This window comes from Juglans microcarpa x Juglans regia, chromosome 6D (assembly GCF_004785595.1).
Source record: "Juglans microcarpa x Juglans regia isolate MS1-56 chromosome 6D, Jm3101_v1.0, whole genome shotgun sequence".
Lineage (NCBI taxonomy): Eukaryota > Viridiplantae > Streptophyta > Magnoliopsida > Fagales > Juglandaceae > Juglans > Juglans microcarpa x Juglans regia.
Window position 1 is genome coordinate 35261901 of NC_054604.1, and position 15722 is coordinate 35277622.

The 15722-nt window shown below is 35.4% G+C and overlaps 1 protein-coding gene across 3 annotated transcripts; it reads left to right on the forward strand.

The window, feature by feature from the left end:
• The first annotated feature begins 6107 nt into the window (after window positions 1-6107).
• On the forward strand, window positions 6108-7015 carry LOC121234106. Of its 3 annotated transcripts, XM_041129918.1 has the most exons (3): window positions 6108-6216; window positions 6359-6589; window positions 6736-7015. In XM_041129918.1, exon 2 carries the CDS (start codon window positions 6365-6367, stop codon window positions 6569-6571), a length of 207 nt encoding a protein of 68 aa, XP_040985852.1. In that variant the 5' UTR covers window positions 6108-6216; window positions 6359-6364; the 3' UTR covers window positions 6572-6589; window positions 6736-7015. The 3 variants fall into 3 exon arrangements, with proteins under 3 accessions (XP_040985852.1, XP_040985851.1, XP_040985853.1); XM_041129917.1 differs by lacking the exon at window positions 6108-6216 and having other exon boundaries at window positions 6276-6589; XM_041129919.1 differs by lacking the exon at window positions 6108-6216 and having other exon boundaries at window positions 6276-6584.
• The last annotated feature ends 8707 nt before the right edge of the window (window positions 7016-15722 follow it).

Sequence of the window (15722 nt, forward strand, 5' to 3'; positions counted from 1 at the left end):
TACACTTCCACAACACCGTTTACGGTTAGTGTCCTTTCATGTGGAGGGTAAGGCACTAGTTTGGTTTCAAGATTTAGATGAATCAGGTTTGTTGATTGGTTGGGAGGAGTTTGTGACAGCTTTATTGCTAAGATTTGGGCCTTCTAGTTATGATGATCCTATGGAACAATTAACTAGGCTAAGACAAGTGGATACGGTGGAGGAATATAAGGCTAATTTCGAAGCATTGTCTAATCGGCTACGGCGATTATCAGAGTCTTATAAGCTAAGCTGCTTTCTCAGTGGCTTAAAGGATGAAATCAGATTAACTGTTAGGATGTTTAATCCAAATAGTTTAATGGAAGCTTATGGGCTGGCCAGAATTCAGGAGGAGAAAGTTTCTCTCCATAAGAAATTAAACCCACGACACCAACAACCCCATTACAATGACCCACCATCTCTTAAACTGTTACCCAATCCATACCAGCCAAGACCAAGCCAAACACACACCAACCATCATACTATTGCCCCAAACACTTACCAAGGTAATGCTGTAGTTCCAGTCCACAAAATCAGCCAAAGCCAAATGAAAACAAGGAGAGAAAAAGGTTTATGTTACCATTGTGAGGCCAAGTGGCATCCTGGCCATCGTTGCCAAACACCACGGCTCTATCTGATTGAGGAGGTGGAGGAAGACATCGAGGAACAAGCAGAGGTTGCTGCACCAATAGGGGACACACAGGAGTTGTTGGGCAGCTTGAATCCTGAAAAGTCACCAGAGATATCATTACATGCAATTATTGGATCCTTAAGTCCAAAAACAATGCGAGTAAAGGGAAAGTTGGGAAGTCAGTGGGTTACCATTCTCATAGACTTCGGAAGCACCCACAATTTCCTTGACCCAGCAGTTTTGGGCCGCATTACACTCCCTGTTTATGATGAAAAGGTGAGAGTTAAGGTTGCTAATGGTGACTTATTAGACAGTGAAGGGAAAGTAAAGGCGGTGAATGTGGCCATTCAAGGGCAAATGTTTCAGCTGGATATGTATGTATTACCATTGGCGGGATGTGACATGGTACTTGGTATACAATGGCTACAAGGATTGGGCTCCATCTTATGGAATTTTCAGGAGCTCACTATGCAGTTTACTTTCCAAAATCATGTTGTACAGTTAAAAGGGCTCACTATGAATACATGGATAGAAGAAGGACCAGTTCAAAAACACAATAAAATGGAAAACAAAGGGGTGCTGCTACACTTAATTGACCCACAAATCAGCCAGCCTACCATACCACCAAACATTCAGCAAATACTTCATCAATACCCAGAAATTTTTTCCACACCAAAAGGCTTACCCCCTACTCGTTCCCATGACCATACCATTACCCTCCAACCCGGAACCCAACCAGTTTCTGTGCGTCCCTATCGCTATCCATATTTTCAAAAAGACGAGATTGAGAAGATTGTTAAAGAGTTGCTGGACTCAGGGGTTATTCGCCCAAGCCAAAGCCCTTATTCCTCACCCGTTCTTTTGGTGAGAAAGGCCGATGGAACTTGGCGACTGTGTGTGGATTACAGGGCCTTAAACAAGGCCACAGTAAAGGATAAATATCCTATTCCAGTGGTGGAAGAGCTGCTTGACGAATTACATGGAGCTAGGGTGTTTTCCAAGCTCGACTTAAGGTCGGGCTATCATCAAATACGAGTCAAATCAGAAGATATTCCTAAGACGGCATTTCGCACACATGAGGGACACTACGAGTTCCTAGTGATGCCGTTTGGCCTAACAAATGCCCCATCCACATTTCAGAGTTTAATGAACCAGGTTTTTAAACCTTACTTACGAAAGTTCATTTTAGTTTTTTTTGATGATATTCTTATTTACAGCAAAGATGAGGCAGCTCACTTGGGTCATTTAAAAGCCACTTTTGACACCTTAAGGGGTAATCAACTTTATGCCAAGTTGAGCAAGTGCAGTTTTTGTTGTGAAGAAGTGTCGTATTTGGGATACCTCATTTCTGGACAGGGGGTACGTGCCGACCCAGAAAAATTGAGGGCAATGTTGGATTGGCCCATCCCAAAGTCCGTTAAGGCCTTAAGAGGTTTTCTTGGGTTGACGGGGTACTATCGTAAATTCATTAAGGGATATGGAGCCATTGCTGCCCGTTTAACAGATTTGTTAAAAAAGGACAGTTTCACATGGGGGAATGAGGCCCAATCTGCCTTTGAAGCATTAAAGAAGGCTGTTACACAGCCACCAGTGCTAGCCTTACCTAATTTTCAATCTCCTTTTGTTATAGAGTGTGATGCCTCAGGGGAGGCCATTGGAGCGGTGTTAATGCAAGGGGGAAGGCCGATAGCTTTTTTCAGCAAAGCCTTAAAAGGAAGGGCTTTAGCAATGTCGACATACGAGAAGGAGTTGTTTGCACTAGTTTCAGCTGTGCAAAAATGGCGGCCTTATCTGTTAGGGCAGACTTTTGTAGTTAAAACTGACCACCAAAGTCTAAAGTTTCTGCTGGATCAAAGAGTAGGCACAAATATGCAGCAAAAATGGATTTCTAAGTTGATGGGGTACAACTTCCTAATTCAGTATAAGAAGGGTAAGGAGAACGTTGTGGCCGATGCCCTTTCACGACAAGAAAGCGCTGAAGAAGTGACAGTGGCGATGTTATCACTACCAAGTTGGGATTGGGTCACAGAAATTCAGGGCTTATATGGGGCCGATCCAGTGACACAAGAGCTGCTGCGCAAGTACCAAGCTGATGACTTGAACAACCCCTATACAGTTAGAAATGGAATCATTTTTTACAAAAACAAGATGTATATTCCAGCTGACCACCCATTTATTGACAAGCTGTTGGGCTTGTTGCATAGCAGCCCCATGGGGGGGCACTTGGGCTTTGACAAGACCATTCATCGCGTACAAAGAGAGTTTTATTGGCCAGGCATGAAAGCTGATGTAAAAAATTTTTTGAAAGCTTGTGATGTGTGTCAAGTGGTAAAGGTGGATAATACCCTTCCAAGTGGGCTTTTGCAGCCCTTACCCGTACCATCTCGACCATGGGCTGAAATTACCATGGACTTCGTGGAAGGCTTACCAACCTCAGGGAGGTTCAATACATTGTGGGTCGTTGTTGACAGGTTTACAAAATACGCCCATTTTGTGCCCTTGTCCCATCCCTATACAGCTAAGGGGGTAGCCCAACTCTTCCTGAAGCACATTTTTAAGTTACATGGATGCCTATCTCTATTGTATCGGATAGAGATCCCACGTTTACAAGCAAATTCTGGACTGAATTCTTTGCCTTACAGGGCGTTCAACTAGCCTTCAGTACTGCCTATCATCCTCAAACAGATGGGCAAACCGAGGCTGTTAACAAGTGGGTGGAGAATTATCTGAGAAGCTATGTATCAGACAGACCTAAAGAGTGGGCACTATGGGTCGAACTTGCAGAATGGTGTTATAATTCCAGTCAACATGCATCTCTAAAGATTTTCCCTTTTGAAGCGCTATATGGTTATGCACCCCCTAAGCTATGCAATTACATTAAAGGCACGGCAAGAGTAGAAGAAGTGGAGCTGACCTTGCAAAACCGAGAGCAACTGTGGCACCTGTTGAAGCAAAATTTAGTCAAGGCCCAAGATAGGATGAAAAAATACGCTGACAAGAAAAGAAAGGAGAGACACTACCGTGAAGGGGACTGGGTCTTCTTGAGGCTACAGCCATATCGACAGTCGTCACTCATCCGAAGGAAAAATCTCAAACTTTCACCACGTTTTTATAGGCCCTATCAGATAGAAAAAAAAAAATCGGTGAGGTTGCATATCGACTGAAATTACCCCCTTCCGCCCAGATCCATAACGTGTTTCATGTTTCTCAACTAAAACCGAAGGTGGGTCAGCACATTAGCCCCATCACTACACTACCTCAAATCGATAAAAATGGAAGCTTTAAGCCAGAACCGGAAGAGATCTTAAACCGAAGGATGAGAAAAGTGAACAACAAACCTCTCGTGGAACTATTGATCCGATGGCATGGAGAGTCTGCAGAAGATGCTTCGTGGGAGCCTTACCATGTCCTTTGTTCCAATTTTCCTCACCTTGTGGGCAAGGTTTTGTGAAGGGGAGGAGAGTTGTCACACGGCGCCGATAGAATGAGAAGAAGAAACTGGTTGTTGTTGAAGTGAACCCTAAGTCAGCTTATGTTTTCGTGTCTTCATGTCTGAGGCATAGTGTGAAGGCTTTGGGAGCCATGGGCCTTGTAGTTGGAAGATTAAGATAGCACCTGGGTCGTGGACCATGAGGCCGCAGGCCTTATTAGACATTTAGTTAATTTCCAAGTGGCCTTAGGCCTAGTGACATTAGGGACATTATAGTAATTTCATAATACTAGTATATGAGTCTGTTGTGAGGAGTAGAGAGACTATTCTGGAATATTTTACTGTTCACGCTGTTTGGAGGAGCTCCCCCTCGAAGAGAGCATTATCCCTTTTATTTTACAGATCTGATTCAATACAAATTACTACTATCCATTATACAACTATTCTTCTCAATCTTATATACTGTTACACATGATCAAATAAACACGCAAACAAAAATACGAATGCAGGGTAAATGTTATACTTTATTATATTTTATTTTCATTTAATTATGTAAATGCTCATATTTAAAAATAAATAAATAAAAATGAAGAACAATACAACCTTATTATAATAAAATAAAAATAAAATCTTTATATATAAGCGAATAATAGATCAAGAACTTAAGTGAGATAGAAATATTCGGGTCGACTGGACAGTCGAGGAAAAGTTATCTTGACTATAGACTAAATCTCGTTTGTTTTCGGGTACGAAATAAGATGCGATGGAATGAGATGAATTGAGATTAAATTTAAAAAATTAAATAAAATATTATTAAATTATATTTTTTAATATTATTTTTATTTTAAAATTTTTAAAAATTAAATTTTTTATTTTATTTTATGTACAAATTTAAAAATATTATAATAATAAAATGAGAGATTTTTAAAATTTTAGATTTTAATGTTAGAAACAAACCAGCCACGAACTGACTCTCATTAATTGCCCGGCCAGATCGAAGAACCATTCCTGAAGGCCAATGGCCCAATATCGCAGTAATAATATCTGCGTCGGCACATCGATCGATGTGAAGAATTTATTATAGGATTGTGATATGATTATTACTTTTTTGCTACTTACCTATCATTTAAAGACTTTCAAATTTTTTTATTTATTTATTTTTTTTTTAAGTATTTTTTTAATATTTTTAATTATTAAAAAAATTAAAATATATATATAATTTTATTAATATTCACTTATTTAATCATTAAATAAAATAAAAGATTAAAAGAATAAATATAAAGGGAATAATAAATAGATAATAATAAGATAATAATTCTATTATTATTTTTTATTATATACTTGTTTTTTTTTTAATTTTATTTATAGTGATTCATGACACGTATCTTTCATGTCAGTAATATCGCCTGAATATTATACATCTTGAGTAATGGCACCGACGCCTTTTATCCTATTTGAATGGGACGACAGTTGAGACCACATTGGTTCACGAAAGTGTCGTAACGATGGCTATCTTCTTCGCTCGCTTAAACTCATACGACTCGTGTACGTGTCTCAGAATACGTTTAGATACAAGAGTATCTCAAATATTATTATTATTATTTTTTACTTATTTTTTTACTATTTATTATTTTTTATCTACTATTTATTATTCTATTATTATTTTATTATTATTTTTTTATTATTATTCACAAATATTTTTAACACTTCTTAAATATTCCTATTACCCATACCTAGCCTCAATCATGGTAAGAAGTATTATTGTACTAAATCTTATTACCTAGCTAGCATCCTTAAAAAAAAAAAAACATCCTTACGATTTTTTTTATAATTTTATTTAAATTGAAGATTATTATTTAAAATTAAAATATCTATACGTGTCTAAAGAGTGGAGTAGGTTGGAGTAACATCTCACGCAATAATTACTCTTTACTATTTACCCAGCGAACCACATCTACCGCATTTGCACGCACAACACGTGGCGGTTAACCACACTCTCGTCATGAGCCCCCTACGCAGGTTTACGGTTAACGGCTAATATAGCATGAGCAAAAAAAATCGAGCTACTCGTTCTATACCGATGATGATCTAATGCCAACACACGTGTCGCCCATCCAGCGATAGCTCCAACGCTGTGGTAATCAGACTATTTTAAACATCTTTACATAAATTCATATCCATCTCATGCGTACGTACTAAGTTGTCTTGTATACAATACTTTGGAGCTCCGTGCATGTGCAATTAGCTAGCTAGCTGATTGGCTTGATGTTTTTTCCCAGAGTTCGATGGTTTGCTTCTGTTTCATGGTGGATCAGAAGAGGAAGGTGAGGAGCACGAAGCCGGTGGCCGGAACTTGCTCCAGGTGCGGTGGAGGAGCCAGCGTCGGCGACATGATAACGGCGACACGGTTTTGTTATGTACCGGTTTATTGGAAGTCTTGGAAAGCTATCATGTGTACTTTCTGTGGAGCTATTCTTAAATCTTACAGATGAACAACTTCAAGCTGTACGGTGAGCTTTGTGGCTTTCTGACTTCATATTCTAGTTCGCTTTCTGCGTGGAAGATAATTAATTAATCAAGGTGGAATTATTACCCTAACTGGGTGATTGATTAATACGTTTTTTGTGCTTTGCATTTTCTGTTTTTGTTCTTTCAGAGTGAGTGTCATGGCGTTTTTGTGGAGCTAGGTTCTTTCCGGCATACAAAATGTCATCAACTCCAGGTTGTTCTGGAAGAACTACAAGTACCCTTGCGGCCTTGCCGCCTCTTCTTCTCTCCAGCTTTCGTTTGTTTGGCTCTATGTGATTTTATAGATTTCGAATGATCAAATGCAGGCCCGGTTTGGATGCTAGATGAGATACAAACAATCTCACATGAGCTTTACTTTATCTTTCATCTGTCTATATATCGAAACGGTAGAAAACCAAATTTTATCTCATTTCCGATTTTTCAGCCATTGGTACCGTAAAATATCGCTGTAATTGATCTGCTATAGAGTTTCATTAGCCTCTACAATATACTATATTAACGCTAATTATCACATTTTTAATATATAAAATAATTATTTATTTGATTTGATTTTTATTTTATTGTAATATATAATTAGAAAAATATATTTCAAATTTTATAAAATAGTGTAATAAATAGGTCATAATATAATAATATAAAATCATATTTTGGAAAAGTTAAAATATTTATGAATTTTTAAATTAATAATAGATATTATTTATTTTTAATATGTTTATAATATTTTCTACTCAATAATTAAAAATACTTTTCAATAATTGGTAGAACTCACCACTTTATCAAATCTCTAAAAATTTTAAAATCATTTCATCTCACTAGTCAAATACACTTTTTTTACAAATTATCCCATTTCATCATAATTTAAAATTTTTAAAATTATTTAAAATATTTTACCTCATCTAACCAAACGAATTAATTTTACTTCATTCTCGCTCCTATCTAGTTTTCTCTCTAGAGAAGAGTAACAGCATTAATTATCCATTCTGCCTCCCAAATCAAAGGATGCTGCACACCACGAGACAAGATCAACCTCCTTTTAACTTTTGTTTTTTGTTTTTTTCTTTTTTTTTTAAATATTGAACAGGCTTAACTGGTCACGCCAAGATTGCACCCTTCAATCTGAAATGGTTGAAACCACAAAGATCTTGAAGAAGTAAACGTGCCTTAAGAATTTTGGCACAAGACGCCCATGATGAACAGCCTCAAAATTAAGCAAAAAGAAAAAAAGTTAAAAATCAGAACTACCTTCGTAGAATCCCAAAAAAGCTGTCTTAATCCAAAACTTTCTACTTAATAGATCATATATACCCCCTTTCACGAAAATATTATACACAACTTTTAAAAATTCTTCTTGAGATTTTTAATGTCATATGACTCCGCCCTTTTATTTGAGTCCTTTAACTTCGGATAAGATTATAAAAGAAACTCTTTCCAATTACATAGTTAGAAGGCTTCCATACTGCATTTTACAAATCATGGGGGACTAATTATCAAACAATCTTGAAATGCACAGACATATTATACTAACATTTTACAAATACAAATACATTACATTACATTCTCTTCATATCAGACGGGACATATACGTTGGGTTTGAGTCTGATTTGTTAGTGTGTCGATTCGATTTGATGACCCGGCTTGACAATGATGCATTATGATTTTTTGATGGATTTTCAAAGGGGCCTGACCATGTTTGCTTCGGCTTGGGCCAATACTAGGGGCAATGCCCCAGAGGAAATTCTTGGCACTGTTTACGACTCGAAAAGTGCTAGACAAAAAGTTTACTTGATATTTGCGCGACAGCTAACTTGAGCAAAGTTCAGACAAAGAGTTCGTTTGAGCAAATGTCAGGACAGAGAGTTCGCTTGAGACGCATTTGACACTCTGCTCAAGTGAATAATACAAAAAAGTGAAAATTAGGATTTCTGTCGTGTGACATTATAAATATGTACTTAATGAATAGTGTAGTAGTTTTGAGGGTTCTGAACAACGAGATTTCGCTTCAGAGTGTATTTTGTGATTCTTAAGTACAATTAAATCCTCTGCACAACTCTGTAAACGTAGGCACATTAATTTGTGTATCATATGTGTGCGCTTAATTCTTGTATTTTTATAATTATTTCACTGTCTGTCTCATTATCGATGTTGATGGATGTGGTTTATTTCACAACAATATCATTAAACATCGGTAGTCATGTTAAGCAATTTTAATTCTATCATGTGATAAATCATAGGGGGTGCAAATTAATAATATCAGTTCCCCATAGAGTGCAATTGTTGATCACTAGCTAGCTTGTTATAATTCAATTAATAATTCAATTACAGTTAAAATTGTGAAAGCGATACTCATCCCCCACCTCATACCGGCCTAGCAGCTAACTGCATACGTCTTGTGGGTTTATGCGTGATTAATGCACTCAGTCCAAAAAGACTATATCATTAGCAGTCATGTCTTTTTCATTTCCCTAGATTGGCTTATAAGATGTTTAACGCTCTTTTTATTTTATTCATTTTTTTTTTTTTAAAATTTTTCCATTGTCCGTCCATGAATCGGTCAATCTCCTTCCCACTCTTAACAATAAATTAGCCGAAGGCTTATTAGGAAAACAAGTACGGTCTCCAGTGAAGCCCTTTCAGTATTCAGGCCCAATTTCATTGATGGGCCTAATTTCGCAAAGGCAGCCTCTGACTTGCATGATGAAGTTCTCGTTCATTACTTTTTATTTTAATAAAAATAAAATGAAGGATATGATTTGGTATCTAACGAGAAGGCCCAAGTTTATTTGGGTTGGTATGGTTCGAATTGAGCCCATACTATTTAGCTATATTTCCTCTAGTGCTATATCGAAGTATTACAAAGTAGTACTATTTTTTTATTTATTTAAAATCCATAGAATCAATTTCTTTTTTTTGATAAATCCATAGAATCAATTTCAATCAGAGAGTAATTTGGTTTACGTTAGCAAATAATTCTCAGAACTTTTTTATTTGATTTTCTTCGACGTTTTTCTAGAACTTATGTCTCGTTTATTTTCAAAAAATATTTTATCTCATTATTATAATTTTTTTAAATTTTTATATAAAATAAAATAAATAATTCAATTTTTTTAAATTTTAAAATAAAAATAATATTAAAAAATATATTCTAATAATATTTCATTTAATTTTTTAATTTTAATCTTATTTTATCTCTTCTTATCTCATCCCATCTCTAAAAATAAACTAGTTTTAGTTAAATTAATCTCTTCGTTACGTTCGACGAAGTACCCGAAGGTTGGAGAAGAGCGGGCCCACAATCAAAAGGCAATAGATGACGTGCCATCCATAGGCATGACATCACCCACGTGGCATTCACCTGCCTGACGGTTGTAGGAGGTTGTCCCCTTCGTTACCCTTTATGTTTTCGGTCCAATCAGAGCATTGGCGAAGTTGTCGTGAAGTTTTAACTGAAATTAAAATTTTTGAAGAGAAAGATTAGTTATCTAAAAATAAAAATAATAATAAAATAAAATATTTATAATTATAAATTATGCAATCATCTTGTAATCGATTTAAAAAAAATTAATAAAATATAAGATTTATATAAAAATATTAATTTTTTAATAATAAATCTTATTTTTTTCAAAATGATTACGTAATATTTATGTACTTCACAATTATATATAGAATTACTCAATAATAATATAATATTATATATTTTAATATATATTTTTTTAACTTTTTTTATATTTTACAAACATACTTTATATATCAATTAATAATTTAATTTTTACTGTCTAAATAAATTATTTAACATGAAGAAGAAAAGAAGAGAAAGAGAATATTTTTTAATAAAATATTCTTTTAATTGGTGAATAATAACTCACTAAAATATGACTTTCATTTTTTATTTATTGTAGTTCATAACTTGACTTGAAGTGATTTAACTACTCTAATGCAATTGATTTTAAAAAAAAATTAATCAAAATGTTGACTAGTCTAATATTAGTGCTCTCACTAGCTCCCCACCGGATTAAAAATTCAAATTAGGAAAGAAATGCAAAAGTTGTTTTTTTTCCTCAATCCCAAAAATAATTCTTAATTTTTGTAGCCCATGTGTTTTTAAACAAAATCGAAAACTACAAACATCCATTAGATTTGTGTTTACTTTTTAGTTTTCCCAATCCGTGATTGGTGTTCTATATAGACACATAAAATATTGAAAAATACTATATGCAACTGGGAGGAGGAACTGTAGGGGAACCGTTGCCCTCTAAGAAAATGAAACTCGACATTCTGGCCTCCGACCTCGTCACACTCCATTCGTCTTCAACCCCTGGACTCCAGCCTTCATTCCTCTTCTACCCCTTCAATACTCTATCTCCCTATCGTCGTCTTCACACCAAGATGTCTTAGCCACGCATTCAGAAGTTGCTCGCAAAAGCTTCCAGCTTTATCGAGTATGTCTTCTCCATCTACACTTAGCTGTGAGGCTTCAAATAAACTCATCAATCTGTTAATATGTAGATCTAGTTTTTACCAAACTTTCCCTCCCTGCCCTTGAAGTTGTTAAATACATATGTTACAAACAACAGACGGGTGAGAATTAAATCTCATCATCGCTTTTATTTTAAACTGGGAAAGAAACACAATCTTAGCCCCCCACGTGCCTTAGTTGGTCCTTCTGAGCTTTCCCGGCTACCAGACTCCGGTTAGGGTCAAATTTCAGGCACCTTGATGATTTATTTATGACCTAGTTTTTGAGTTTTTCTCAAAACCAGACTTCAGATCAGGAATAAAACCCTCAAGACTACAAATTTGTGAATAAGAGGTGCTGTTTCCATTCTATCTCAAATAAATTTACATTTCTCGAAGAGAAAATAAGGGGTAGAAAAAGGAAGTACCTGTCCAAGAATAACCCACACCAATCTAACATGCAAGCTCTTACACAGACAATACTCTGGCAATGACCCCAAACAAAAACTTGCAACATCGTGAGCTCCCACAAGTACTAAACACACATATTATCCAAACCTAATACAAGAAGCAAAAAGAAAGAAATCAATGGGCCTGGACAGACGAAGATGTCTTCCACAAAATTTTCCTCATTTTTTTTCAAGGGTGGTGCTAGGAGTCGGACGGGTGCCTTTCACTATTTTACACCCAACCACTAATAATAAGACACGTAGGGATTCTAACAAAATTAACAATACAATTGCATGCAGTGAAACTTCTTTAATTTTGTCTCCCCCCCTCCCCAAACCCAATCTATGTTCTCCTCTCTCTCTCCCCTTCCCCCCAACCCCTCGTCGCTCCCTTTCTCTCGAGCGTCAACCACATGGTCACGATCATTGCTATCAACCACAAAAATAAGCCCCGAGTGTTTTGGAAATAATCTCTCCACAAAGGTCGAATCTTGTCTTGGCCTCCAACATCCCAAACAATAAAGCTAATGTTCTCATATTCCAATGTCTTCTGAAGCCAATGGTGGGAATGGCGATCACAATCTCTCCAAGCTTGAGTTTGTACAGGATGGTGGTCTTACTAGCAGCATCAAGACCCACCATAAGAATTTGCATCTCCTTCTCAGCAAAAAGACGACTGAAAAACCTGTGAAAGACAACTCCATTTTTTTTTTCTCAAATGGTGAGTACAGAGGAAGTCAAGTTGGGCAGATCTGGAAGAGACATGGAGATGGGAAATGAATCGACAAATACGAAGTTATAACGAGAGCAAATACTATCTAATTCACCTCCATAGTTTTGAGTTTCGGATCAAACCATCATTTAAGAAAATCACGAACGATAACCCAATGTACATATCACACTTCCCATTCATCGACGACGGGCACAAATCCATGATACAAATCTACTTCGGTACCATTCCAAGGCTCAGACCTAACCTCTACGTCCAGAGAATGACTAGGATAGAGCTGAGAGAGAGAGAGAGAGAGAGAGAGAGAGAGAGAGAGAGAGAGAGAGAGAGAGAGAGAGAGAGAGAGAGAGAGAGAGAGACTGATGGGGAAGAAAAAGCTTGAGAACGACGGACTTGTAAAGTTGGTCAAATAAGTTTTATCAGGTGTATTTGTGTCTATAGTTAGGATATTAAAAAGCTAACGTGGCTTCGTATCATTGGAGGGTGTAAAATGAAAAACAACATCCGTTCGGTTTGAAACTTTTCTCTTTAATTGATTTCTTTCACTTTTTTATTTTTTATTTTTTTAATATCTCGGTTGACGTGCGATTCCCCGGGGGTTCCACCCCCGATTGCCTATAGCAAAACTATAAAATATTTAGGGTGTTATATACAATAAATTTTGAGTTCCAAGCTAAGTTTATAGGAAAAATAAATTATTAGTTTTTATAATTCAATCTTATTCTATTAAGAAAATATGAAATATTTAAAATATAGATTGATGGTACGGCTTAATTCGTTTTGATATTCTTCTACATTTGCCAAGAAGGTTTCCTACATTTCAACACTATCAATTTACTCGATGGATTTGTAAGATTTGTCAATTACATTGTTTTATTCAATAAACTAGTGAAAGCCTTACCAAGTAAAAATAAATAGTAATATTAGATACAGTTATAATGTATGCAAGGCTTCATCCATTTATTTGAAAAAAATATGGTTGTTATTAAAAAATAAATTTTATTAAATTTATCACTTTTTTAAAGAGAATATGGAAGGTTGCATATGCTCTTGAATTGCAAATATTACTCTTCAAAAAGAAATTTAATGGCAAGTGACAACATAGAATGTAAAACAAAAACAAAACATTTGAGTATTCCATAGAGTCAAAACCATGAGTTTCTTCAAGCTCCATAGTTTCATGAAAAGAAAAAGAAAACATTTACACGCACCCCTTCCCAGGTGACCTGCAGACCAGTTGCAAGATAGCCTGTAAGCCACTAGCAAAGAGGTGGCTTATTGTGCATGTCAAGTGAGAGAAAATATGAATTTTATTCATGAATTATTATTCACTCTCATACCTCATACTTATATATATATATATATTTTTTATAAGATGTGAAGATATTTTTATTAGGTGTGGGATAGTGAATAGTGACTAATTAAAAAAAAAATTCGATAACATATTAGTACTACATAGTAGGGGTGAAAACTGACGTCGTCGGCACGGTTTTTGGACAAAATCGACGCCTACCGACGTCTGAAAAAATGGGAGAGGCGCCGATCGTAACCGGTCAACGGGGAGGAGGACACCGATCGAGACAGTTCTCGGTCGACGTCGATTCTCGACGATTCTACTGAGAGAATAATGAGAGAGACTGAGAGAGAGATGCATAGGAGAGAGAGAGAGAGAGTTACAGAGGATAGATAGAGAGAGAGAGAGATAGAGTTGTAGAATCGAATTAGGGAAGAAGGCTATTCGGGAAGAGGAAGACTCTTATTGAAACGACGCCGTTTGGTTTAATGTCAAACGGTGTCGTTTCTAATATCTGTTGTAATACTTATTAATTAAAACGACGCCGTTCTACTTAAACTTAAGTGGAACGGCGTCGTTTCGATAAGGGTATATTAAAAAAAAAGATTTTATTATATTGGTCGGTTCAGCAGTCTGGTCTAATTTCAAATCGAGACTGAACTGTTGAGCGTCGATTTCTTGAAATTTCTACCGCACACCGACCGTTTCAGGTCTGTTCTTGATGCGGCTGGGAGGTTTGCATCGGTAGCTGCCGGTATCGTCGGTTTTTTTCCAGTCCTACTACATAGACAGCTAATCATGACTGTCTTTCAAAAAAAGTCAAAAAAGAACTGATCAACGTGAATGACGGTGCCCATCTCTCTTTTTAGAGAATGCTTGCGTTAATTAACAGCTAATTACGACTCATATATCCTTATTTTATTCAATCAATGTTTATTTATTATTTAAAAAAATAAAAACCATAATCTCAAAACATCGATGCGCGCGGCCAATAAAAAATCTATAAGTACTTTAAAAAAAATATTTGCTGACTTTTTTTATTTTTTTTTTATTTTTTACGTATGCATGGTTGAATTCACTTGTAAATTGCATTTGAGGCTCTTGGTCCACCTTAATGCATGCTGGCGTACGTGAATATCCTGCATCGGCCTGTCTTTCGCATGTTCGATGTTCAGAATCTTATGTCGTGATTTGATTGCGAATTAATATCCAGCTTAGATATTTTCAATTGTTTTGAGAAATGAAACGAGATGAATTAAAATTAAAATTATAAAATTAAATAAATTATTATTAAAAAATATTTTTTAATATTATTTTTATTTTAAAATTTTAAAAAATTAAATTATTTATTTTATTTTATATAAAAATTAAAAAAAATTATAATAATGAGATAAAAAGTTTTTAAAATATTCAAAATTTTATTTTTTAATCTTAAAAGCAAACCAGACCGTCTTTCATTCCCCCGGCCCCAACCCACCCAAAAATAAATAAAAAACAAAAGCTTCCTTCATTAGTCAAAATTGAAAATTGTTAAATATATATATAGAAGCTTGACAATCAGGACGATAGTGCTCGTGGCCATGTGCTCCTATGCGGCGGAAATAGATCAACAAGTTACATTAACTTAATGCATATATGAAGTAGATTAGGATTACGTTTGGGCATGGAGGTGATATAAGATATTTTGTAAATAACAGTTAAAAATAATGATAAAATATTAAATAATTGTAAATAATAATAAAAATATATATAAAATAATAATAAAATAATAAATAATAGTAAAAGATTCTCGTAACACTCCAATACCCAAATTAGCCCTAGGTGTCATACATTTTGGGGCCACTTCATGCCAAACAAGTAACGTACGGCCACTTGACACGGTTTGCAAAGCATCTTCTCTTAGGGTGTGTGTGGATGTTGAAGTGAGTTGAGTTGAGTTGAGTTGTGATGATAAAATATTATTAGAATATTATTTTTTAATATTATTATTATTTTGAAATTTGAAAAAATTGAATTGTTTATTATATTTTGTATTGAGATTTGAAAAAGTTGTAATGATGAGTTGAGATGAGTTGAGGTGAGTTTGGTAACCAAACGAAACCTTAAAATTATTTGCTATTAAATTTGTTAATTATAATATGAAAGACTGAGCAACCATAAAAGATTGCATACTCAAGGCACAGCTTTAA